Here is a 26055-nt window from a genome sequence, read left to right as displayed (position 1 = left end):
TTTAGGAGAAAAAAAGCAGGGGTGGAAGGAAACTTAACAGACTGGCATCAAAAATTCTAATCTTGACGATTGTAGCTCAGCCGCTTGCTGACCAGGGAGGTCCCAAACCTCCGAGAGGCTTCGCTTTTCCTCTGCCCGTGACTTTATGTTGGCACCTCTGTGTGAGCCCAGAACTGAGCACCGGCGCTGACTGGGATGAGGACTTTTTCTGAGGTCTAAGTCATGCTGAAACAGGCTCTGGGTACGTCTGGGCATGTCGCCGGACTGGCTTTCTTAGAGGTCGCCATTGCTCAATCATCGCCCGCACGCAGACGGGATGGAGATCCCTTAAAACGGAGCGCTAACTGCCACCAAAAAACCCCACCTAAACCCTGCCAGCAGCTGGTGGTGTTTACGGAGCGTATCCCGTGTTGCTTTGACGTAAGAGACAGAAATAGAGCTGGAAGCGGGAACAAGCACCCAGGTCTTCCCCTTTGAGGAGACGGCACTAACCACCAAAAGTCGTGTTTCTGTCTGTTCCCCGTACCCAGGGCCAGCCTACGGGGCTGCGATCGCTTCGTCCTCGCGCTGCTTTGATGGAGGAGCAGAGACTGTCCTCACACCGACGAGCCAAGGGTGTTTGCCTAGTGAGGAGAAACAGGCATTCAAATCCTTTCTTAAATTAAGGAGGAATTTTAACCATTTTCCTTCCTTCTTAGGCAAGGACAGTACTTAGGGGAGGGGCAGTGACAGCCTTGTCCCTTCCCCATGATTGAGAACCAGGGTGCGCTCCTCCCAGAGAGACTGAAGCGATGCAGAATTGTTAGAAACCCCGGTCCTACGTTAAATCTAGCCCTTAGTGTACCAGATGGGAGCGCCTGACCCCGGCCCAGGCACCTCCTCCTCTCGGCTGAAGGTCGCTCTCTGAGGAAGAGGATGATGGCAATCCTGAAAGAAGATATATTGATGCCCAGAAGCGGTCTCTGGTACAGCTGGAGATTCTTCCTAAATGCAGTGCGAGGCGGAGGAGCCCGCCGGGCCAGCCAGCCCTGCGGTCGTTCCCCTTGTAGCCACTGGAAGCATGATGAGAAAGGGCATTTCTGTTGCTTCTCTCCTGGCTCTGGGGGAGCAGAGCCTTGGACAAGGGTTGAGCCTTCACGGGACTGAACCAAAGTCACCTCACATCGGCTGACCTAATCCAAATACGCGATGGTGTCCGTCCCCGTGTGCTCCTGGGGAGGTCAGTGTTTGCATTAATGGAAATTAAGGAGCCTGCTGGCATCAGCAGGAGTCTTTGCGTGGGGTTCAGTCTCGGGAAGTAAGGAACGATATCAAAGTATGAAATGTTTTTTGGGGTAATTCATCAGTACCGGGATGCTATGGACGAGTCTTTAATAGCGCATAAAACATTAAAGGGACACTGGAGGAAAGAACTGATGATAAGCAAAACAAAGATCCCTGTATCTCTGACTGTTTGTTTCAACTGGAATGTCCTGGTTTTACCCCGAGTTTCCCAAATACTCTCCTTTGCGGCATATTTTTCTTTTAGTTTTGGAAATTCATAGAATCTTCCTCTATTTATGTATTTCAGCAGTGTTACCCATGCAGTAAAGTTCTGAAGTGGAAATCACTGCGTTAGAGAGAAGGGTGAGTGAAACAGGTTAATCCGATGGTAGTTGCTGGTCCCAACAAACTCCTTACGGCGGCGAGTGGTGGTACCAAAACAGCTGTTCCAGATGTGTTCTGGTTTTTTATTACTATTATTTTATTCTTGATGGCTTTAAGTAACTGGATCTTTTTCAAAATCTGATCTTTTGACCACTAATGTGTATCGTACAGATCACATTTACACAGAGCTCAGTTTATCAGCCCAAATGCTGGAGCTCCTCTGCCCTGACTTAACCGGCAGCGTGAACCGTGCACTGGCGAGGCACCTCCAGCTTATCTGCTCTCTTTCTGTCAGGGCATTTATCAAACCATCTCTGACAAGATTTTAGCTTTTTTTGTTGTTTTTGTACTGGATGGGGCTGACTTGTATCTGGGTCACTCGCTGTGGTTTGGGTTTTTTTTAGTTATCGAGGTCTGAGGAGCGGTGTCCGGCAGCGCCGGGTTTGGTGCTCGGTGTGCCTTTATGGCCAGCGAGCTGTTTTCGTGATGCTGGGGACGATACTAATTTTGAGCCGCTAATAGCAAAGCGAAAAAGGAAGTAAACGGTGAAGTAAAAAGTGTCAAAGTTTGCTGCTGGTGCAGCCTTAACCGGAGCTGGAAAATCTTAACGCTGCCTACCAAGAAATGGAGAGTCTTCTCAGGACGTTGAGCAACCAGATGACAAAATAGCAGATAAATTCTAGTGCTGATAAAAGAAAAGAGGTGTAAGGGGGGAGAACAACTCTGCTTAGGGGAGAGGAGCTGTAAATCAGCTCTTTTCATGATGAAAGGAGATTTTTTGAGTTACATGGATAGCTCATGGGCAACGGCTGGTGATGGCAGAGGAGATGAAGAGGAGATTGGAAAGGTGGTAGCTGTGGCCATGGAGGACCTGTGCTGTGGCCACCAGCACGTGGCCCTGCTCCCGCCCCGGAGGTGGCTGGGGGTCCTGAGCGCGGGTGAGGCCTCGCCTCCGCGGAGGCACGAGCCGTGCAGAGGAGCTGAAAAGGGAACTGGCCTCTCGTGGTGCAAGAGGAAGGGGCACCGAAAGCCGTTGTCAGGTGGCCGGCTCAAAGCAACAGCGGGACGTTTCCAAGCGATGGTCGTCTAATTAAAACAGGAATGCATTGCTGCCGGATTCATCGCCACCGGGATCAGTGGGTTCAGGCGTACGTTGGTCAAGCAGGTTGGAAAAGAGCTTTTCATGGCTCTGGAGAGCGATGTGGCTGCAGGAAGCCCCACAACCGGCAGCTGGGGACGGCCGTGCCCGGGCAGGGTTGCTGCCCGCAGCCCGGCGTTTCACCGCTCTCCCCAAGCCCGCCGCCAGCAGCAGGTCAGCCGCTTCGGGGGTCTCTGCTCTGGCTCGGCACGACCAGCTCGCGAAGGTGTAAAGAGGAGAACGGGAAGAGGGGCAGGCGCGCGCTCTCCGCTTCCGCAGCAGCCTTCGCTTGCCAGCACAGTCTCGACGTGCAAAAAAAAAAAAAAAAAAAAAAAAAAAACCAACAAACCCATCATGCCTCATCTCGTGATGACAATGACATGAAGGGAGCTGTGAGAAGCGGCGCCTGAGGTGTGATGAAATCATCTGCAGCTGCTGCAGGCGGCGCCTGCGCTTTCCGCGGCGCGCGGGTTCGGGGGCGCGCGGCTGCGTGGGAGTCGATGGAAACGGGGGGCTGCCACGTGCGGCCTTCAGAAACGCGCCGAGAGCTCTGCTTCCACCCAGAACCGTGTCACCCTCGTTCGCCTTGTCGTGTTGGGTATAAATAATGCTTCCCAAAAAGCCACTTGTCTTGATGCTGTATCTGAACAGCTTAAGGTCCCCAGGCGTCCCCTGAGACCTTCCCTGCGTCTGCACTGTTGCCACAAATGGCTTTTTTTGGGATCGGGAGGGATGCAGCCTGCCCCCAGCGTGCTTCCAGTTTCAGGGAGAGCCCTTCAAAGAGGCTTCTTTCACTGCCAGATACAGAATAACTCTCCTGAAACATAACCGCTGCAAAAAAAAAGAAGAGAATATGCCTTTTCTTTTGGCCTAGCACAAATTAAACCTAACGCTGTTTGTGTCAAAAAGCCACTTGTCGCTTCAGCACGAAGCCCGCCTGGCGCGGTTGTTGGCAGGGACTTCAGAGCTCTGCTTCTCGGCAGTAGCAGCCCTCGCAGGGGAGAGGTGCTTCTCGAGCAGCCGGAGGAAATGCTTCCTGCAGAATACAGGCGATGCTGGGGCTGGGGTTTTTTTGCTCTCAGTTACATTCTCATTCAGATTCCCAGTCCAGTGCCGCGGACCAGATTTATTACTGAAAAGGCCTTCCGGAGAAAAGATTTCCATGGGAATATCAGCTTCTGCTGACTTTGAACAGGCTAACAGAGAGCTGCAGGCAGAGCTGAGCAAAGTCCAGGTGAAGAATGGGATCTGGCCCAGCACAGAGCTCGAAGCTGGGCAGAAAAGCGATCAAACAGCAATCGCTGCCTGCTGCTGCAGTGGCCGGGCGTTACTTGTCCTCTCTGAACCTCCCGTGTGCCATGTGCCATCCCCACCTGAGGCTTTCTTGGCTGGCAGAAATGCAGCAGAGCATCTCTCTGCTGGTGCGTGATCGCTGCGGGGCTCAAGCATGGGCTGGTGTCATGGATCCCGAGCCACCAACAGGGCATGAAAATACACCTTCGGTTAATCTAAGTAATATCTCGCTTCTCCAGATGCCCGTGGCCACGTCAGCCAAGGGCTCGCGAGACCTCTGCGACGGAGAGCGCGGCCCAAGCCAGTCCCACCCGGGGCGGAGGTGCCGCGGCACGGGGAGGGCAGGCAGGTCTCGCCTGAATTCGGCCCGTGTGAGCTACCGCGACTATTACGCCAGACTTCCTGTAAAGAGAGACCGTTAATACTAATATGAATAAACCACATTGCTATGGCAGCAGGGGAAACGGCTCCTGTTGCACCCACAGTATTTTCTAGGTGGGAAAACTTAAGCTTATTGAGGTTTTTCTCATTGAACAATTTCTGAACTTCTGACACCATTTTGTGTAACATCTTTTTCCCCTCGGAAGCTAAAAGTAGGTCCGGGGGGTTGTACAGGGCCATCCCACTCCCCTCCCACGCGGCCGCGGACGGCGGCCAGAAGGGACGGCGATGGGCTTGCGCCGGTGCTGGCCCTCAGCTGTGGGAAATCCCGTTCTCTTGGTGAACCTCTCGGGGGGGGCAGAGAGCTGCTGCGATTTGCAGCCGTGTGTTTTGTCCCTGTGCAAGCCAGCGTTTTGCTTTTCTCCCCGGTGCAAGAAGGAGGTTAAAATAATTTTGAAAAGGCGTCTGAAATGTTCTACAGGGGCTCGAGAGGCGTCGGCCATCCAAGTGCTGCCACGCGTTGGTCCACGGATGCGCGTATTGGTGATGAAGGCAGTTACAGAGGGGAGAGCGGGCCGAGAATTACATTTAAATTTTTTTTTTAAAAAGGACTTTTTTATCATAAACAACAGGAAATATAAATATTTTTTCATTGCTGTGAACAAATGACAATGTGCTTTGTGGTTCCCATGAATTAGCAGTGCTTACTCGGCCGACCCGCGGATACAGACACGCTGGCTCAGACTCCTGTAGGGATGAGGTGGTGGAGTTTTGGTTTATTATACAGAAAGGGGTTTTAAAAAGAAAAAAAGTCTTTCTGTGTTCCAGCACTCTCTGGGATTCACATCATTTTTCTATAAAATACATATTTTGTTATAAATTAAATCTATAAAACAACATTTGCATTAAATAAAAGCTCACACTGTCACAGTATTTTTATGTTTCATAATGTAACATTTCAAATGTTCACAGAAAAATACATTTTACAGGAAGGTGCAAATGAAATACCAGTCAAGCCCAAAGCTTCTGTTGTTTGATTTTAAAGAAATCATTATTAAACATACATCCACGTTTGAGCCTCTCTTAAAAATCTCTCGTAGCCTGTTGCGTGGCACCTTTGACTGCTTATAGTGAGTTTCCATTACAGTAAACTTCAGAAAGGTTTGGTTCCTCTGGGTTTTAATCACGCTGCTGTTAACGAAGAGCCGATGCGACGGTGCAGGGTCAGTTATCTGTGAAAGCGAAACAATTTGCCCCGTCTTTCGTGAAAAGATGGCCTGAGAGGCTTGGTGGACGTCTAGCCTGAATAAATACCCTCGAAGCGCAGCCCCGTGGTTAAAGCTCATCCAAGGCAGTGATACAGCTTCAAACCGTACGGCTTGCAAGCCACAAATGGGAACTGATGGCAGAAAAATAGTGTCTGGACCCTTCAATGACTTTGTGATTTGGGGGTATGTCATTTGCTACACCCCAAAATGGAGGCTTGGTTAATTATTTAAATGGCAAGTTCTTTGGGGCCACCTCACGCTCCTCGCCCCGTGGTCAGCATGGCCCAAGGCAGGCTCCTGGCACTCTCCGTAGGAGTTAGTCACTGCTGCTTGTCTTTTGCCTCAGAAATATATAATACTGTGTCACCTACTAGTTTTTAGGAACAAATTCTTTCTGCATAGCAAGACCCCAAAATCTTTGCTGCCTCTTGCTGAAGCCAGAGTGTGTGACCAGGACATGGCCGGGCAATGGCCTCACCAGTGACAACGGGTCACAGCATCACCCCTCGCCACGGGTCCGCGTCCTCCTCCTGCTGCCAAAGCCACCCGCTCCTGGGTGCCCAGCTTAGAAACAGGGCCTGCGGGAACGACACGGTGTTATTTATATTCAGAGAAAATGTGCAACCAAAGTATTAAGTCAACATATTTTTGGACAGGTTTGGGTTTTGGGGGAGGTTTGTTTGTTTTTCTCCAGCCCTCAGCAGAAGCTTGCCCGAGTCGTCGCTCTCAGTGTCCTAGGGAAAAACAAAATTGGGCCAAACCCCAAAATATAGTGAATGTTTGAAATCCTGGCAACCGTTTGGGGAAGGCCAGTGCTAGTAGTCCATGGCGTCCTCCCTGAGCGTATCCCTGGAGTGCTTCCTCGCGTAACTGAGGCTGTGGAGCTGAATGCTGTCTTGCAAGTCCTGCCTGGAAAGGCGTCTCCTGAACTCATCTGTAGTAAAGTAGTAGATGACTGGGTCCACGCAGGAGTTCAGGCTGGCAAGGCACAAAGCTACGACGTGAAACACCGAGATCTGGACGCACCCGTTTTTAATCTTTTTGGTTTTGACAAAGAAATCTAGTGGAAAGCTGATATGATAAGGTGCAAAGCAAATCAGAAATACCAGAGCGCAAGTGAGAATCATCTTTAAAGCCTTTTTTTTCTCTCCGAGGTCATGTGAAGCAGAATTTTTTTCTTTTAATGATAAGATGGTCTTCCACGAGCAGTATAGGATGATGAATAGGGGTGTTATGAACCCCACCAGTTCACCGATCGTCATCATCGCAATGGAGAGGGGAAGTTCAACTTCCTTTACGGGGAGATCCACAAAACACGTGTTTGTAGCATCCTGGTGAAACCTGAGAAGCGGGAAAGGCAAACAGCCAACGCAGACCACAACCCACCCAACGATGCTGATATACACATCACAGATGCGTTTGCAGTCGCTGAATTTGAATGGGTGCATAAGAAACAAATATCTGCGTACGCTGATGCAAACCAAGAAGTAGATGCTTGCGTACATATTGACGTACTTCAGGTAGAAGCAAAACATGCAGAGACCTCCTCCGAATTCCCACGTCCCGGTCAAGTAGTAGAAAATCCTCAGGGGCAAGGACAAAACCTGCGATAGGTCGGCAATGGCTAAATTGATCATAAATATTACGGCCCTTTTAGTCTCTTTCATGTACCCGTAAAAGACCCACAAAGCTAATGTGTTTCCTATTAGTCCAGGGATGAGGATGAAAGTGTACGTAATCGCATAGTAGGGCTTGAGGTCTGTTTCGGTGCAGGTCGAACTGTTCGTCATGGTTGTGCTCCAGATCCGTGCTCAGCCCCGGCATGGTAACATGTTCCTCACTCGCATCCTGCGGCCAGGTTGTCCTCAGGTCGTCAGTGCTTAAATAAAAAGGTTCAGCCCTGGCACCCCTGCGTGAGGCTTTGGTTACCAGGGCATCGTGTCCACTCTGGGGAGGAGCTTCGTTATGGGGTGAGTGAGTTAATTAAAGTCCTGCTCGGGTGCTTTGCTCATGCTCTTCGTCAGAAGTGACCAGGCCTTACTCCAGTCTCTTGCAGGATTGAGAGGGAGGGGATCCACACCAAGAAATGCATCATCGTGTGCTGAAGCAGTCGACAGTTCGTCACCGGCGCTGCACCTCTGTCACCTTTTGGGTGGCATTGCAGCCGCTTTTCTCAACGCAGGATTTGTTTGACAACCGATGTGGCCCTGCAGCTGAAAGGCAGAAAGGCGCAGTTACAACGCTGCGGGGAGACACGGGTCTTACAAAGCAAAAGGTACAGGAAAGCTTGCAAGAGCGGTGGGAGCATCTCTCTAGCAGAAACCTATTGCTAGAGGCATCTGTGGCAGTCAGCTCTTCTCCCACCATGCTTCTCCCAGTGGAGGGAGGTGCAAAACCACTGAGGTATAAATAGAAAATCTGTTTAATTGCTGCCACAAACCAGCCTCCCATGCTGTACCACCAAGCAGAAGTCAGCCCCGATCGCAGGGCTTATTTAACTGGCTGCGTCTTTCCCAGCTCCACCTTTTCCATCCCAATCTCCCTCGCGTTGGTCTCCCCGCGCCCGAGCACGCGGCCAGCGCAGAGATGCTCCGGCGAGCGCCGTGCCTGCGTCCCCCCTCGCTGCCCTGCCGCGGGCAGAGGGATGCTCTCGCCCGACACGGCACTCGTGAGTTTAACGCTCCCCTGGTCTTCCCAGGAAGCTCTCCAGAAGCTTCCCACCCGCACCACGGCTATGGACAGGCGAGAAGATGACAGAACGACATCTGCTCCTGATGTAAATGAGCCTGACACACGCGCCTGGGAAATGAACATTTTCCACCGGCGCAGCCGCTGCTGCTGCGGCATGGAGTGGAAGTCCCAAGTCGGTGGCTTTCACTGAACCGGGGTCAACTTTTTCATTTATCTTTCATAAACAGAATATAAATGATACTTGCATGCAAGCAGGGACAACTGGCCCACTTATTAAACACTTTTTCCTGCAGAACTACCTCCATTATATTCAATTTGACTTTCTCACAGCTGCTTTTTCTAAGCCTTTCCTTTACCCATCTTGCACGTGTGACTGCTGTGGCTGTTGGAAATACCAGATATCGTCCCTAAGGTGAGTGTAGGTGGACTTTATTTTAAAATTGCTTGCATGGTAAGCAGCTGATATTATCTGAACCTGTCAGACAAAAAAAAAAAACACAAACCCAGATCTGAAAATAGAGAGGAAATTCATATTTCTGTCCAAACTCTCTCAGGTTTGCCTTTTGCTTCAGCATGAAGAATTAACCTACAGGTCTAAGTGGGAAAAGTTTCTAGATACCAACCAAGATGCCAAAGGCACATTTATAAAGGCAAAATTACATCCTGCTGCAATCCCAGATGGTTTTTCCTGTGCTTTGAGGTATAGGCGTTAAAATGTGAACATTTATTAATGAAGCCGATGTGGCAGTGTGAATGTACCGAAACTTTGAAGTAGTTTTGGGTGGAAACAGAAAATCTTCTACAAAAGGAAATGGTTCAGGTGGGCAGCTTTTCTGTGGCTATTTGTGTAGTTTCTCTTGCGTACCATTGAGTAACGAGTCCGATGAGATGGAGATGTCTTCCTTTCTTCCAGGGAGCCAGCATCTAACATAACCAGTAGGGCAAAATGGCTTGTGAAATAATCCCGTTAAACTTCAGAAGCGACGATTAATAAGCCGTAGAGTTAATTAGCCTTCTGTTCAAAGACTTTCCAATTCTTTTATTAATTCTCCGCCCAACTTCTGATGCACAGACCTGCATGTCTAATTCTAGAAATGTGAGTAATCTCTTCGTCATGCAGGAAAACTAATTGGTGCTCACCTACTCGTTAGGTTTTATCCGTCACTGGTGGGTAACTTGGGCCAAGGGCTTCAGTTTCCATTTCCTGGAGCTTGACTGGCACAAGTAACTGGGAGGGGGTTGTGGATGTGGCACCCAGAGCTGCTTAGTGGGGACTGGTACTTATAGAGGATGGGAGGGATGCTCTCCTTCACGGTGGTTTTCCGTGGTGATGCTGAGGCCCCATGAAGACGTGCCTGCCTTTACTCTTACAGCAAACTCCTCAGCATGATGTGTCCGGGCTTCCCATCCAGGTCCTGGTCCTGCCGGGGCGTCCGAGCAAAACAACCGCGTTGTAGGTCCCTGGGGTGCGCCCAGGCAGCGGGACCGGGTTCATCCTCTCACTCCCGGAGAGCTCCTCTGTTCCTCCTGGCTTCCCAGATACCAGCACCGTCCCCTCGGACGCGGGCAGCCTGCCCGGCAGAGCGAGGGTGCCTCGCGAGGAGCTGCACAGCTTTGCCTTGGCTTGATCTTCACTTTTTTTCACCCAGAATGTCTCAACTTCTTGCCCGAAGTTTGCTGCGAAGCACCAGCAGCAAGGAGCCTGGGTGGCTTTGCGGTGGCATCGCTCGCTGCCCATACGGGTGCCCCGCTCCTGCAGAAGCAGAGCCGGCACCGCTCCCGGGAACGCTGCTCGGGCAGGGCTGCGCCTGGCTGGGGAGCACCTACAGGGGTGTTTGCAAGATAAAGCCCTAAGCCCACATCACCCAGCTCTTCCTTCCCATGACTTTTTAATTTTTTTTTTTTTAAACAAGCTTGTCTTTCATCTCTTTCTCAGGGGCTCCTATCACCCACTCAGGGAGGCTGAATCATGCTCCTTTCCCTCTGACTACGTTCCCGGGTGGGTAAATTCACCCTGCCTCCGTCGCTGGGCCATGGGACACGTGAAGGGAAGGACAAGGCGCAGTCCCAGCCCAGCTGTCTGTTCACAGCCCAGCACACGCACACGTGCACACACACGTGCACGCGGGCATTTCTCCTGCTGCCCCCCCAGCACCTGCATTTCCCCGTCCCCTCTGCACAGCAGCTTTCCTGCAATGCCATCCCCTGCTCCCTCCAGCCCGGCCCCGGGGCAGGGATGCACTTCCAGCACCTTCTGCCTCTCCCCGGAGCTGCAAACCCACAGCACGAGGGGTCCCAGAAAGCCCAGCTGAAGCCGAGAAGCAGCGTGGGTGCTCGCCCGGGGCACCCAGAAACGCCCCTGCGAGAGCGGCCGCCCTCAGAGCGGGGGTAGAAACATGGCAACGTGAGAAACCACGCTTTGGAAATCCCGAGCACTAACATTGCAAAGTTCAGCCAAATGTGCTATGTAAAAACCAGCAGGATGCTAAAAAAAGCTCCAGAAAGAGGAAATTTTGTTTCGCCTGCTCTGCGCTCGCTTCCCCTCGGCGCGGGGGGCTGGCCGCGGCGGTAGGTGCGAGACTCTCCCCAGGCATGGTTTCCTTCCTCCCCTGAACGGTTTTTCCCGCCCGTTTTGCCAAGGAGACCCCACCATCAGCCACGTCAGGGCGCTGGATGAAGACTTCTCCTTTGTACGTAATGAGTCAGAAACACCAGGTAGGTTTGGTAGCTAGCCTTTACAACCAGGGCTTGTTAAAGCTGGGCACATATTGTGTGAAATATTTTCTGTATGCTGAAGGGCAGCCATGTATCCGTACGATCCATATGAACAAATGCGGGAGCTGGGGAGCAGTCACAGCCACACCACCTGTGGGCCTGGGATGCAATGGGGCCCTGCCCCACGCCCGCATCAGAGCCCACCGGAGCAATCAGGCTCCTCACCTGAGGATGGTTATAACTGCCCGGGGCAACCCGGGAGCCTCGTTAGCAAATCCTGTGAGTTTTACCCCAGGAAGCAAAGCCACAGCAGCTCTTAAAACCCAGCTCGGTGGAGGAGAAGCTTTTAAACCAGCCTGGGGGGAAGAAGCCTATGGCTGGGTGCTGTTTGTAGGTGCTGCTCCCACTGCAGCATCGTGCCTGGTCCTCTCCTGGCGCTCAGGTCCTTAGGGAACCCGGGATGCTGCCCGACTCCTCCTGCTCCCTCCCAGAACCAGGGTAAGGGATCGGCCCGGCTGGATCCTGCCACCGAGCATCATTTTTGCAAGGACTGCTGCTGGCCAGGTGAGCAGTGGGTGCGCGGGGGCCCCGTGTTTGGTGGGGGGCTGGTATTTATGCCGCAGGAACACGTAACGCCCGAGGCAGAGGTGACACGGGCAGAGCAGCAGCTGCCACCCTGGTGTCATCTGCTGACTTACCCTTTGGGGGGGGCTGGGCTGTGCTCCTGGCTGGCACCTCGCTTCTATTTTTCCTTCTTCTTCACGGCCTGAAATAAAAGGAGACCATGCACAGGATGGAAAGATAAATAGATAAATAGAAATTTAGTTTCCCTGCTGAAGCTGCGCAAGCAGAGGTGCTGCGGTGCTGGCTCTGTCCCTCGCTGTGCCGGGGATGTGGGGACGCGGGAGCTGGCCTGGGGACCGCAGCAGGGCAGCCGTGTCCTGTGCCGGGTTTCTCCCAGTAGCCACTCGCTTCCTACGTCACCCAAAGGGCTGCTGTCCCGTTTTGGCAGAGAGAACTACTAGTAGTAATAATTAATAGGTCTTAACTGAAAATAGAACTGATAGAAATATAAACTGATCATTGCATAGGATTGCTTTTTAGTTCTTTTCAGAATTGTCAGGAGAAAGTAAAGGCTTTTCTCCTTTGAAGCAGTTTTCTGGCAGATATTTGGGTTTATATCTCCTTCCATAGGAGCGGTTGCCTCTTGCTGTGCTAGCTGCGGAGATTTCTCTCTTCTATTTCTGCTCTGGTAGCCTCTGCCCAGAGAGGCCACGGCGCTTTTGTCCGCAGGGCCTCCGGGGTTCTGCTGCGCTCGTCCTGACGCAGCGAACCCTGGCCGCCGCCGTCCCCGCCTGCCTTGCCCCGGCCTGGGCACCGGTGGCCTCCACAGCATCCCTCCCCTCGCCCAGCCTCTGCTCTGAGGTGCAGGGGTATATTTGCTAATGCCGTGTTTGCAAAGCAATACGGATGAGAGCGGCTTCTTCAATTTGACTGGCTGCAGAGTACCAGAGCAAGTGCCTGTTCATCCCATCCCATTTCTGTGGTTACCTGAAACGTGAGTCACCAAAGGTGGTGAACGTTTGTTCCAGGGGAAAAAACCAGTGAAACAGCCAAGATTTTGCAGGTTAGGACTGTGGGGCATTGGCATGTGGAATGAAAAGGTTTCTTTCTATTTGTTCTTTCATTAATTCCTCATTTGCTCATTATTAAGGTAACTGAGTGTTTCCCTGGCATGCCTACCCCCTGCCTCGCCTGTGCTCCCTGCCTTTCCACCCATGTCCGTGCTGGGAGGAGTGGCGGAGCTGCCAGCATCTGCTGGAGGGAGACTCCCCCTCTGGCACCGGAATTTTGGGAAGGAGCTGTGGGGCTGGAGCACGGGGGAGCTCCCTGGAAGAGGGGCTGGGCCGCGCTGGTGGGCGGTGAGTCAGGCAGCCGGGGACGCCGGGGGGATTTCGGCTGGGTAAATTCCAAGATTATTGCAGGAAAAAAAAAAAACGCTCTGGTTTAATGCCATGTGAAATAGGCTGCTTTTGCCTTTAATCCTTTGCAAAAGCTCTTGTCCTCCTTGTTAATATTTATCCTGGTTAAAAAGGGAAAACAAACCCAGAGCGGCAGTGTCGTGTATCAGCCTCATCCCTCACCCCTCTTCTCCTTTCCTGGCGCACCCCGATGTCCCTGGTAGATGTGCACAGTAACGAGCACCGAAGCTGCGAGTTTTCCACCCAAACCGTCAGCGCATGCCCCCCGCGGGCCGCGCAGCCGCCCGCCTGCGCTCCCGGGCACTCGCAGTCAAGTGGAAAATTGCCAGCGGAAAGTCAGCGTATTGCCTCTTGCGAGGAGCAGACCGTTTAAGAAAATCCATTGGACAAATACAGTGAGACCAACCCAAGGGAGACCCGGAGTAACGAGTAACTCGGACCGGTTATCCCCGTGCTTGTGGAGATGGGGCCGTATGGCCTCAAGAAGTGCACTTATAGACAAATCCCTTCACAAGCAGCTGTGGGTTTTGCAAAGGTTAAGAATTGCCACAGCTGGGGTTACTCTTAAACACAGCTTCTTGATAATCACGTAACAGTAACAGAAAATATGGGTTGAGACTTCATGGCTGGCTATTTTGGCTTAAGCCATACCCCTCCTCTCCCTCAGTTACTCAAGTATCTTGTGAGCACTTAGAGGAGCTTGCCCTTCTGGTAAATGGAGATATTGGCTCCTCACCCGTACCTGGGCTTAGCCTGCATCTCCTTGCTTCTACTCATTTACTTTTGGAGATTTTCAGGGGTGGGTGGCTAATGCTGCACCCTCCGGCCTCTCGGTGGGGTGTCCCCATCCCCTCTCCGCACTTCCAGTGCGAGTACCAAGAGGCTCCAAGTCTATATTGCAATAATCAAAAAAAAGTACAATTTAACCCCCTTAGCCTGAACCGAAGATAACCGGGGATAAAAGAATATCGGTCCTACCTTTGCCATCTCGGCGGGCTGCTCTGGTGTGACCCCGCGGGCCCCGATCCGTGGGTGCCAGCGGCGGGTCCCCACCCCTCTTGACGTGCAAAGCAAAAGCGCAACCGCTGGGAGCAGCAGCCCGTGCCTGCGCAGGAGGGGAGCGGGGTCCTCCCGGGCCGGCAGCGCTGCGCGCACGGCTCCTCCCGCCTGTGGGTCCAAGCTGGACCTGACCCTTTTTTTTCTTTTTTGTGGTTTTGTGTGTATATATATCTCTCTATATATATAGATGTAAAGGCGCTGTTGGTTCCGGGGTGTTTTGGAAACTGCTGGCAGTCGCTGTTTGCCGTGAGGCCGCCGTCGCCCCAGCAGCCTCCCCCGCTGCCGGCGGTGGGGGGCCGGGGCCTCGACGCCCCGGCGGCACCCAGCTGAAGCAGCGCGGGGTCCCACGGGCGAGCGCCTGCCCGCAGAGTCCCCTTCTGCTCGGGACACGCAGCCCACGGGGCTGGTGAAGCCAGGGGCTTCATCAGTTATTTCCCTCTCCCCCAGCTTTCTGGGAAAGGTTCCTTCGCTCTTATCTGGATGTTTTTGTCCCTGAACGCAGCGTTTTTGAAGCTGCTCACGGTCCAGTTTGGGCTTCGCCGAAAGCAGGAGGTTCTCCACGGTCATCATTTTCTTATTCAGTGGACTTCTGCAGCTCACACGCAGCAAACCAGGGCCAGAGCCAAGGACTCGTCTCTTCCAAATGACCGCTTGCGCCATGAAGCGGCGTTGCCCATCACCGTGGCCCCCCGGCTCCAGGCCCCGCGCCCACGGGGCGGTGGCCATCGGCAGAGGGCAGTGCTGGCTGCTCGCTTGCCTGTGCGCGCTCAGTCATTTTAATTTGAAAAATAGCACTTCTGTAGTTATCCGTCTGGGAGTCTGGCTCAAGAAGTATTAAAAAAAAACAAAAACCAAAAACCAAACCAAAACAAAAAAACCAAAACCCCCAAAAATTTAAGATCAAGAGGGATCAAGGATTCTTGATTCAATTGGTTATTTTGAAAAAGTGACTATTTTTTAAACCACTTCTATAGCAATTCGACTTAAAATGATTTGCAACTTTTTTATTTTCATTTATTCCCATTTCTTGTGCGTCTGCTCGGGAGAACAGGACTCGTTTCACAGCGTGGCTTACGGAGAGGTTTGCGGCGCTGCAGAGGCGTCCCGCGGTGCCCGTCGGTGTGGCCCTGGGTACCGCCGTCCCCACCGTGGCCTCAGCAGGCACCAGGGGCTCCGTGACACCCCCTCCATTAAAGCATTATTGATTTACTCGTATAACAATTCCCGCTTACAGCAGGGTTTTGTAGCTCTCTATACATCTTTTTATTATGGTTTATAGGAAATTAATCTCTCGGGCCCATTGTGGGCTTTTATAGCCTCAAAGTGTGCCGGGCCTGCCGTCCCTGCGGTGGCACAGCTCCTCGCTGGGGCTTTGCAGCTTGCACCTCCCAAAACACGCGGGCGCTTGCCTGTTTCAGCAGCTAATAATCCTACTAATTAAAGCTTCTAGCCTTTTTTGAAGCCTGCTGATTACTTAATGTGCCTTAATTAATTTTGTGTGGGAGCTAGAGCTTTCAGCACTGTGGGATCTTTGCCGCGGAGTTGTCCCCTTGGGTGCAGGGATGGATTAATCTGATGCTTTTGGACTAGAAGCAGCGGAGGTTTGGGGTTTATTGCTTAAACGGGGCTTGTTGCTGTTGCGGAGTCTCCTGGGAGATGTGCTGAGACCTCGGTGGAGGATGCCAGCTCGGTTCGCTTTAGTCCTGGAGCGTTTCTGTAGCTGCAGTGGGATCTGGGATGCAAAACTTTCCCCGTGCTTGCCAGCACCTCCCGGCAGCTGCCTCTGCCGTGCGCTCTCATGCTTTGCAAAGTGTTTTCACCGTAGTGATTTAAAGAAAAAACGTTTATTTCCTTCCCCCACACCCCAAAATCATGCGATGTGAAACCTGGCAGGCCCCAGGCTCTGCTCCTGTCCCGCCAGCCTTTCCCTGCGTGACCCTGGCTCTGCGTTGGGGACGGTTTGGATGCCACTTCCATAGACAGCGGAGTTGAGGCCAGGACCAAGAACAACGGCAGTGCCAGCCCCCGTGGCTCAACAGCACCTGGGCTCTGATGTCTTTTTCTTTTCTTTTCCTAATCAAACGTGTGATGGATGCTCAGTTTTGCACTTTCATTTCTGCAGAAGCCAGCCTATTTATAAGAAAGCATAGCCTGCGCTTGGGGCAGCGAGCCTATTTACTGTACAGATAGACTTTTTGTTTCAAAAACACCTTTCAGAGCATAACCATATCCTGTTTTGCTGGTGCCACGCTCCGCACGCAGCCGGCGTGCGTGGCTGCCCGCATCCATCCCGTTTCCCATCGCTCCAGGAGCCGTCGCGTGCGGTGGCACCGGCTCAGCCCCTTCTCGGGGCGCGTGGGTGGGAACCCGAGGGTGCCTTTACCGGCAGCCGGGTGCCAGCCTCCGAGCCGGGTTCTCCCTGGGCACACGGCGGCAGCGCTGGCCGGACCCTCCCCAAGCCTGCTGTAGTTGAGGCCACCGAAAATCAGGAGAACTTGGAGCTGGGCATCAAATCACAACTCAGTTATTTGACAGTATAACATAAAATTTTACCTAATATTTACATTTTTCTCTTATTACTTATATTTTATCTTATACTTCCAATTTTTATAAGGTAAAACTGTAAATTTTCAGTTCATCTAAGCTTGTGCTTCATGACCTTGTAGGAGATCCTCAGACAGAAACAGCTAAGGTATTTCTGGTCTGCACTGACAGTCTTTAATGGAAATAATTCCTGAGAATGGGTTGCATGTCTGTCTTCTCTCCGCGTGGCTGGTGATGTTTTGCTCGGTGATGGCCCAGGAGGAGCCCGGGGAGGGACGTGCACCGGGCAGGAGCATGTTTGCCCTGGCCCCGCGGCTGTGCCAGGCTCTTGCCCGCAGCTCCCAGCATCAGCAGGGCTTGCATGGAACCAGGGGTGCAGCCGTGCTGTTTTCACCAGCCCGGGGGCTAAAAAGTTCTGGATTTTCCTCCCCAGCCTCAGTGCCTGCCCTATCCGCCTACAGCAGGGAAATTTTCTTTAAAAAAGCAAAAAATCCCCTGTTAAGAGAAGCAGGAGCGAGCAATTGGCGTGGCAATTCCTGCTGGAAAGGACTCGCTGACCGCCGCAAGGTTGAGGCTTTGACTGTTTCTCGGAGGAGAGCTAACCCTTACAGCGCTGAACGTGGCTGTGGCATCGACACAGAGTTCCCAAAACCCGTTCCCTTGTGCTGCGAACAGGACCCTGCAGCGCGCGAGGGGCTGACGGACAGCCCTGGGTCTCTCAAATGGTGCTGTCCCGTTGAACACCAGTGACTTGGGCTTCGCAGGGTGTTGCTGGCTGAGCCTGTGAATCAAAAAATTGGATTCGGGTCTGGTGAAATCATGACTGTCTGGAAAACCGCTCCCTGGCTCGGCTTGGTTTAAAGCAGCAAAATTTGCTTTCTGTGCGTTTAGGTTGCACTCGGAGTTGAAGTTGTTGTGTTTGTTCCTTTGCCAGGCGCAGCGCTTTCCCCTCTCTTCGGCGCGAGGTGGGTGGGTGGGTGGAGAAGCAGCTCGTTGCCAGTGGTGGTGGCTGTTAGTGCTGTGCCAAAAATCATCCGTCTGAGTCTCGCTACTGGGTAGGTGGTGCGAGCTCTGCTGAGGCTGAGTGGTTTTCCAGAGGCAAAGTCACTTTGCTGGGGCTGGACTGGAAGCAGGCGGTCATGGAGGGAGCAAAAAGGTATTTATAGCAAAGAGAAAAGCAGCCTTCCCTCCTTCCCTGCGGTGCCCTAGAAAGCGTAGTGCACAAGAGACGTCTTCTTGGATATTCCTAAGTACTGTGTAATTTTAGGTATATGTAAGTGCAGTCGGTGTGCAGGGGTGTATGTGGATATGGATGAACACACATATATAAACACAACTAAGCAGTTCTAGTCAAAGTCAGGCGTAAAGGATTAAGCCATATAGAATAATTAATTGCACGTGAAAAGCTCAGGATGTGCCGGTGCTGTCGGTGCTGGCGGAGGTCCGGCTGAGCCGCCCGCTCTGCTGCTGCGGCCTCTCGCCCTTCCCGTGAGGGCATTTCGGCAGCCCTCCTGCCAGCACGCCTTGCTGGGGAGGAAACCGTCGCCGCCAAAATCGTCACCAGTGGCTTATCGGTCTGAGCTCTCGGGCTGGCTGAGGCCAGAGCATTGCGCCACGCGTCCGTCCGTCCGAACAGCCGAGGGTGGTACGCGGGGACGGGAGTGCCCCGGGTAAGGGACGTGCTCTCGGTGCTGTTGCCATCGGACCCACTTGCAAGAGCGTTATCTGGAAAATGAATGAGGCTAAAGCGCAGCACTGGGGTTATTACTGCCTGGTTTTGTCATGTGAATAAAAGGTTTAACACCCACAGGTAATGGCTTTGAGAAAGAAATCCTGAAAAGCTCTTAATTCACCCTGTCCTCTTCCCCCCCCACGTCGGCTCCCAGTGCCTTGCTCTCCCTTCTCTTCAACCTTGAGCTTTTCTCTTGTAAGACCTTAGCTCACACCTTGGCCTCAGCAAAGCAAATCCTCCACGTCGCAGCTTTCTACCTAAACCTTCTTAGGAGCACCGTGGGGCCAGGCATCCCCCAGCCCACGCTGACCTGCTGCCCCGCAGGGAACCTGAGCTGCCGCTGGTGAAACCCCCTGCTCCTGCATCTCTGCACCGGGGACCAGCAGCACCCTGTCCGTCTGTCCCCCCTTGCTGCTGCATCCAGGCAGCAGAGCTCTTTCTGACCCCAAATCCCGGCGGCTTGGGCCCCGGTGCCCAGCCAGGGTGTTTGTGGCAGCGGGTCTTGGTGGGCTGCGATAAAACAGGAGGGCTGGCAGGCGTCTCGTGGCCTCCGAAGGGCAGAAAGCACTGGTTTGCACTGGAAAAGGATATTTCTTCAGGGTTGGGTTTGGGTAAAACCCAGCAAAATCCTTGCTATCCTGTGCATGTAACCCAGAAAGGGATTTTTCTGTTCCCTTTCCGATGCGCCTGCGGTGCAGGCAAGCCCGAGGGGCGGCAGGGGCAGCCCGAGTAAGGGCTGCTGCTGCGTCTCTCCGTGACAGGTCAGTAAGAGTTTTTGTTTTGCTTTTTTTCCTGTTTCTTTTTCTTTTTTGGAAGGGGCAAACTGCATTGCAGACATTATAGAAAAGCTGTGCAATCTGAAAACAAACGGACAAAGTCCCACTGGTAACTGGTGCTACTGGGAAACCTGGAGCTGGCGCTGTCGGTAAGGTCAGAGCCGCAATAGGGGCTTTGTGGTCAGTCAGCAGGACTTAAAAATATCCAACTGTGGTTATTGAGGGCTACCTGGACGTCCACCCCAGCTACTCAGCGTTGTACCATTCCCGAAAGACACTCCCAGGCTAAAACCACGCTCCCAGTTAAGGTGCTGGTGGTGTGACCTGTCCTGTCTGTGGTGGCTGCCCGGGGCCGGCTCTTGCCAGCCACGGCATCGGCGAGGTTTTGCTTGGGTTTCCTGTTTTGCCTGTGCATGCTGCTGGGTTTGTGCCATCTGAAGCAGCTTTTTGCAGCCCTGAAAACTTTTTTTCCCCCCGAGCAAACAAGGAACATATGTCCTTTTGTTGGGTTTTTTTGTGCGTGTGTGAGAGGAGGAGAAGATTTGGGACGGAGCTGCAGGGCAGCTGTTTGCTGCCTGTCTCTGGCATGCTGTGAGTACCAAAGCAAATTCCTCCAGGTTGTCTGGATCTCCCCTCGTCTTTAAGACCAGCCTTGGCAATGTGAGGGTAAGCCACCGCCTGCTCCGTGCTCCCCAGGAATGCTGCATGGGTTGGAAAGGCGCATCCCATCACCGGCAAAGCTGTTTTCTACCAAACCCCCTCTGCCTATGTTTACTTATATAGTTCCTTACGGGTTTTTTGGCATTGCAGTTGTCAATGCTTTAGCTCTCAAGGAGGAAACCTCGCAGCCCCTGCGCTGGCCACTGTGCGAGGGGCTGCGGTGGCAACGGGGCCTCTCTGAGCCCCAGACTGGGGTGTCCCCCCCCCCCCCACAGATTGTGCCCTTGCTTTGAGAGCAGACATGGTGCATAATGAGACTATTTACAAGCACTTAAAATAATACCCGCAATGCTAAAATTTGTGTTGAGATAACTTTTATTTCCTCCTGCGTTTGAAGCCTTAAGGATGCACTTAGGTCAGTTTTGTAAACTTTTCTCGGTACCCAGTGAGGGCTGGGACTTTTTCTGGTTTTTAGAGCAAAGCTGAGAGGCTTGGGTAACACAGAATCACAGGATGCGTTGGGATGGAAAGGACCTTTCCAGGCCATCCAGTCCAACCCCCCTGCAATGGGCAGGGACAGCTTCCACCAGATCAGGGTGCTCAGAGCCCCGTCCAGCCTGGCCTTGAATGTTTCCAAGGATGGGGCATCTCCCACCTCTCTGGGCAACCCCCTCCAGTGTTTCACCACCCTCAGCGTGAAAATTTTTTTTTCTTGATCTGTGACCACAGGCTTTAGCAAAATGCCAAATAACACAAGCCTCCTACTAACAACAGGAGAGGGCAACACCAGCTGCTAGTCCTCCCTTCTGCAGCTTGCCCTGGGTCACTGCAAGCAGATGTGCCCTGGGAGAGATCCTTCATCCTTCCTCCTCTTTGCTCGTGGCATATCCAGTCACAGTCTGTCTTCCAGGTATTCATCCCCCCATAATCAGTTGAGCATCCCGTAGCTCCTGGGAGCCAGGTGGATTCCCTTGCTCAGTTCTGGGTCCCTTTTTCAATAGCATGAGCTGACCCCAGTTTGTTCGAACCCCCCCTTAACACTGATGAGGATATAGATTAATACTCTTTGCTTGATATATGTTGGTAAAGTCATAGTCTTGCAGTCCAGGTTAGGTTAGATTAGGTACAGATGATCGAGATTTTTTCTTTTTTTTTTAATGGAGAGAGGTTCAGTTTATATGGAGATAATTAACTGTCCTGATCTGGAGCCTCACGTGAGCACGGTCGATGCTGTAAGTCATCATGGGTTGCGGGTAGCTGCGGTCGGGGCTGAAACTCCCCTGGTGCTGCCTCCCCGAGCTGTGCCAAGGCTGAGCCGCCCGCTTACAACTCAGGATTCCGAAGGATTTTCAAAAATGACAAATATGTAGAAGCAGTGAAACAACAGAAATGAGAGGGACCCAAACCTGGCTGCAGTTCTGCACAGGAGAAATACTGGCATCAGCGATGGCTGCTTCAGGTATTTTAATAATAATGTGATGGAGAACACTGTAAGGCAAACAGTCCCCAATGGCGACAACACAACCAGCAAACCTTTTTTTTTCCTTCACTAAAATGTCCTTCTAGGTCAGATCCTGACATCTGTTGCACACAAGGGTAATTCAAGGCTTATTTGGAGACCTAAGGCAATCTTCACTCAAGCTATGAGAAGCACCTACATGGAGAGAAATGGCTTACGCTTCAAGAGATGGACTCCAGCAGAAGCTCGTCAGGTGGCATGGGGGGGATTTCCATGCTGTTTATTCGGCCGAAGAACTTGGTAAAAGACCAAAACTTAAAGCGTGGAAGATGTCTCCTCTTCATATGAATGTCGTGGCCGGTTTCGGTGACGGAGAAGCTGCTCCCGCGGCACGCGAACCGAGCCCGCAGGGCGGCACGGCTGTGGTGCAGCAGCTGGTCCTGGAACTCGGAGGTCGTGAAGTAGTAGAGGACCGGATCCAGGCAGCAGTTGAGGCTCGCCAGGCAGAGGGAGATGGGGTGGAAGCGGAGCGTGCTTCTGTGAAAGGCACAGTCCTGGATGATGTTCTCTATCACCAGCATGAAGAAAGGGAAGTTGATGTGGTAGGGGGTGAAGCAGATGAAGAAGACTGCCGCGCACATCAAGACCATGCGCAAAGCCTTCTGCTTCTCGTTGGTGTTTTGCAGCTGCGTGGGATCCTCCCGCAGGGACTGCCACATCTTCCAAGTGCAGCAGGCAATGATGGCGAAGGGGATGACAAACCCAAACAGCTCTGCCACTGTCACCAGCGCAATGGAGTCTCCCGGGCTCAGCTTCTTCACCGCCAGGTCCGAGAAGCACGTGTCTGTGCTGTTGGACAAGGCTGGGCTCCTCAGTACGAGCAGGGGTAAGCACGCCGCCCCGACAAAGAGCCAGATGGCAATGCTGATGCCGGCGTCGTACCGCTGCTTCCAGTCCTTGGCTTTGAAGGGATGGAGGAGGAAGAGGTACCGCTGGATGCTGATGCAGGTGAGGAAGCAAATGCTGGCGTACATGTTGAGGTACTTCAGGTAGAAGCACAGCTGGCAAAGAAAACTTCCAAATGGCCAGGTGTGGTTTATGTAGTAATACATCCGTAAGGGCAGCGAGAGGACGTGAGTCAGGTCGGCTATGGCCAGGTTGATCATGAAGATGATGGCTTTGTTCTTCTTGCTGATGTAGCGGCACAAGACCCACAGGGCAGCGCTGTTGGCCAGGAGGCCGGGGACGAATATGATGGTGTAAGTGGTTGCGTACAGGGTGGACTGGAAGGACATCTGGGGATCGGTACAGTTCCCGGAGGACGCGTTGCTCTCCATCTCGGCTGAGTCTCTTCGCTCATGGGGCGATTAAGGCGGGTGGAGAGTTTCTGTAGGGAGTCAAAACAGATGCTGTAAAGCCAAAAACTTCCCAGTATTTCCCCACATGGAGTAAATGCACTTCAGTACAGAAGAATAAGTTGCGTGTAGGTGTGGGTACGGTGTGTGTGCGTGCAGGCGTATGTGCAAGATGGTGTTGGGAAGGGTGCAGAGTGAGCCCCTGCTTACAGGCAGCGATCCCAGGCATCTTCTGCACAGCTCCTTTCGGATGTGCTCTGCAGGGTTTGTACCCTGCCACCCCTTAAGGCGATGCCACAGTTACAGTCACGCTGAGCTCCATAGCATTAATCTCTTTATTATTAATGCCAGAGAGCTTCTTCAGCTCCCTGGGGTTTTTCAAGACCGCTCTTATTGCATATAGTTTTCTGTCAAACTCCCATCTCTGATATGCCTATAACCAATTTTGGTGGGACTGTAAATAAATAGGGACTTCAAATGGATCTAGACACTGTCTTTTTGGATCCATACAGTGGTCTGATGTGCATCGGCAATGAGGGCAATAATTAGCATCGGCAAATGATGGTGCTGGCATGCAGCCGACCGGAGCAGAGGCCGGTAGGAGAGGTGCAGACAGATCTATCGGAGCTCTGGCTCCAGATTTAAGGCTGGATTTATAAGCTAATAGCTGGCCGAACACACGCCAGTTGCTCTGCCGGTCCTGCTAACTCAATTCCAGCACTCATGGCACATTGTGCAGGCATCGTGTTGTAGCAACAGAAATTATCCTCCAGCAACAGTTCAGGATGTGAAGGAAGATAAATACATCTGTCTTTTAGTTAGAGCAGAAATTCTTTTCATCCATTTACCCATTTCAACTCATCCAGCCAGTGCTGAGGGTATTGGCGGGTCATGGGGAGTTCACAGGTACTCGTGCAGCTCTCCGGAGAGGTGATGGATTTTGCCATTCGTGAGCAGAGCCTGCAGGGAAACGGTCTGCTCTTTCGGGAAGAGGCAATTTAGCAGCAGCAGGTAAAAACCAAGGGCCTGTAGCATCGTCTGCAACAAACCAGTGCAGTTTTCCCCTTGGAAATGGAGCCTGTAACTGCCTGCAAGGTGTCAGGCAGCCTGCCCTTCCCTTCCAGGTGACCAGAGCCTGAGCTGGCAGAGCCCTGAGCACCTCTTGCCACTGCCACCGAGCCCCTCGACATGGGTATTTAATTAAGAAGCAGCCAGTCCTGCTGTTTCTCACAGCCCTGAGCCTGGCGTTTCCCACAGGGACGGATTTCTGAAAGCTGATTGCCCGCAGCGAGGACCAGGCTTCTGCGCAGAGCCCAGCATCGCTTCGAGGTGCGGGGTGAAGGCTCCCCTACCCTGCTCCTCCTCACCTAGGCAGCTCTTCAGAGAGGTCATCACATTTTCAGTTTCAGGAGGAAGGTTATATATTTATATATATGAAATACAGCCAGCAGCCTCTCGGCTAGCTGCCTGCCACCTGCACCTCTGGTGCAAGGAGGGTCGGCGCATTTACCCGCATTTCTGTGCACATGCGGTGCTTACACCCTGCGTTCTGACCTGAGCCCTTGCCGAACTGCCTTCTCCCACTTGCTGATTTCTCCAGGGTTTGGCTGCAGAAAAGCAAGGCTGCAGTGAAACCCTGGCTGCAGGCGGGCTGCTGGGCTAATGCACTGTTCGGCTGCTGACTGTGCTTGACCCAGCAGCCCCAGGTCAGAGGTTTCTGGTTTCTCTGCCAGGACAGGGGAGCGGGGACATCTGGCATGAGGGGACAGCGGGAAAGAAAACCCTTCGGTCCCCGCAGCATCCCCACATGCTCCTCACCTGCCTGAAAACCCACAAGGGGCTCGCACTCGGCATCGGCCCCGCTCTCAGCCGGTGCCCTTTGCACCGAGTCTGTTCAACCCTGGAAAAGCGGTGGCAGGACGCCTTGTCTGCACATCCCAGCAGAAAATAGGGAGGGAAAACTGCCGGAGAGTGTGGGCAGTGCAGCTATTCCCAGCTCTTGTCACGGCCTTCCAGCGACAGAGGTGGCACTTGCTGGTCTGGGCTTGTAAAAAGGATTGTAGAGTGCCCAGTGTCCCTGTCCCACCATCTCCCTGCCATGCGTCTCAGCCCAAATCCTAAGCCTTGTCCCAGCAGAGGTGACCACGGGGAGCCTCTTTGCCGGGGATGGTCCATTTTTTTTGGCTTTCCCTAGGAGCCTGGGAGCCCGTTTCTGGGCGGGAGGGCTGGCTGTTGCTCCTGGTACCCAACACTTTCAGTTTTTAGGTGACAGTGCTTTGTCAGGGCACCTGGCAGGGAAGCGGTGGGGATCTCCCTGCCGAGCCACCGCTGGTCTGGGTTCAGGCCAGTGCTCATTCACTACAACGCTTCCTGAAAGGGTGAGGGGGGGTTATTTATTATTGTTTTCCAGTTTTCGCCTTGCCCCAAGCCCCTCCAGCCCCCCTGTGTTTTGCCCTCCATGATGCTGGTGTCGAGGCAGAGATGCTCCCGTGGGCTTTGGCAGGGGTTTTGTTCAGCGGCTTTATAAAGCTTGCATGAAATACTCCCTGCCATTCCTTCATTGTTTTCCTACTTCATCCATGCACGGATTTACATATGGGCGCGGGGGCTTTTTTTCAGTGGTAAAGCTGAGTTTTATCCAACTGCATCCTGAAATTACAGGGGGGAGACTGGTACCGCTGCCAGAGGGGTAAGACAACTGGTTGTGGATGTAGCACTGCAATTCATTAAACATCAAGTAACTTTGTGATTACTTAGGAGGTCAAGGCAGCTATTTAAACACCCGTGTTTCTTTTTTTGAGTATGTTAGCAGTATCTGTTCCTGGATGCGTATGTGGCTGTCATGATTGGAAATCGCCTGGCTACTCTGAATCACCCTGCGCCCCACCCAGCCCTACACTGCATTTACTACTCCCAGATTCACTGGCAAACTCGCCCTCATCTTTTCCATGGGTTGGTTGGCCAAACCCAGCTCAAGCTGTGCCCCAGGAGCGGCTGGGGAGAGGCCCTGGCTTTGGGGGCCCCGGAGCTGGGGTGCAGCCGGGGGCCGGGGCAGAGCTGCCTCCCTTCAACCCTGCTCAAGCCTGGGATGCTGGAGGGAAAAGCAGCCTAGGAAAAAAGAAAAAAAAAAAAAAATCCACTTTTGGCTTGAAATAAGCTCCTGATTCCGAAGTAGTGGAGGCTTGCCGGCACTTGTGTTTTAAGCAATAATTTTATTTGTTTAATCCAGGCACTAATAGGAAAAATATAAACAGAGCTGATTGGTTATGGCAGCTTCTGTCAGTAACGACAAAATTGCAGTATTTTGGGTAAAACAGGCTTTCCCCGCGTTCTGCCGCACACAGCAGCCTGCTCA

At 52.7% G+C, this 26055-nt stretch overlaps 2 protein-coding genes across 2 annotated transcripts; both read right to left on the bottom strand.

Annotated features, from left to right (window-relative positions):
• Window positions 1-14253, bottom strand: GPR174 (G protein-coupled receptor 174). The gene is made up of 3 exons (XM_082322912.1): window positions 14094-14253; window positions 11832-11899; window positions 1-7940 (listed from the first exon to the last, which is right to left on the bottom strand). The coding sequence occupies exon 3, from the start codon at window positions 7515-7517 to the stop codon at window positions 6543-6545; it is 975 nt and encodes a 324-aa protein (XP_082179038.1). The 5' UTR covers window positions 7518-7940; window positions 11832-11899; window positions 14094-14253; the 3' UTR covers window positions 1-6542.
• Window positions 14254-21512: 7259 nt separating this feature from the next.
• On the bottom strand, window positions 21513-22711 carry LOC309595642 (putative P2Y purinoceptor 10). The gene has a single exon (XM_082322874.1). It carries the CDS (start codon window positions 22680-22682, stop codon window positions 21567-21569), a length of 1116 nt encoding a protein of 371 aa, XP_082179000.1. The 5' UTR covers window positions 22683-22711; the 3' UTR covers window positions 21513-21566.
• Between the last annotated feature and the right edge of the window lie 3344 nt (window positions 22712-26055).

The sequence above is a fragment of the Platalea leucorodia genome (assembly GCF_965183815.1).
Source record: "Platalea leucorodia genome assembly, chromosome: 10".
Taxonomy (NCBI): Eukaryota; Metazoa; Chordata; class Aves; order Pelecaniformes; family Threskiornithidae; genus Platalea; species Platalea leucorodia.
This window is presented reverse-complemented; position numbering and strand designations above follow the sequence as displayed.

Bases quoted from the DNA above. Each gene is read 5' to 3' on its own strand.
- GPR174 (XM_082322912.1), bottom strand. From the start codon at position 7,517: ATGACGAACAGTTCGACCTGCACCGAAACAGACCTCAAGCCCTACTAT.
- LOC309595642 (XM_082322874.1), bottom strand. From the start codon at position 22,682: ATGGAGAGCAACGCGTCCTCCGGGAACTGTACCGATCCCCAGATGTCC.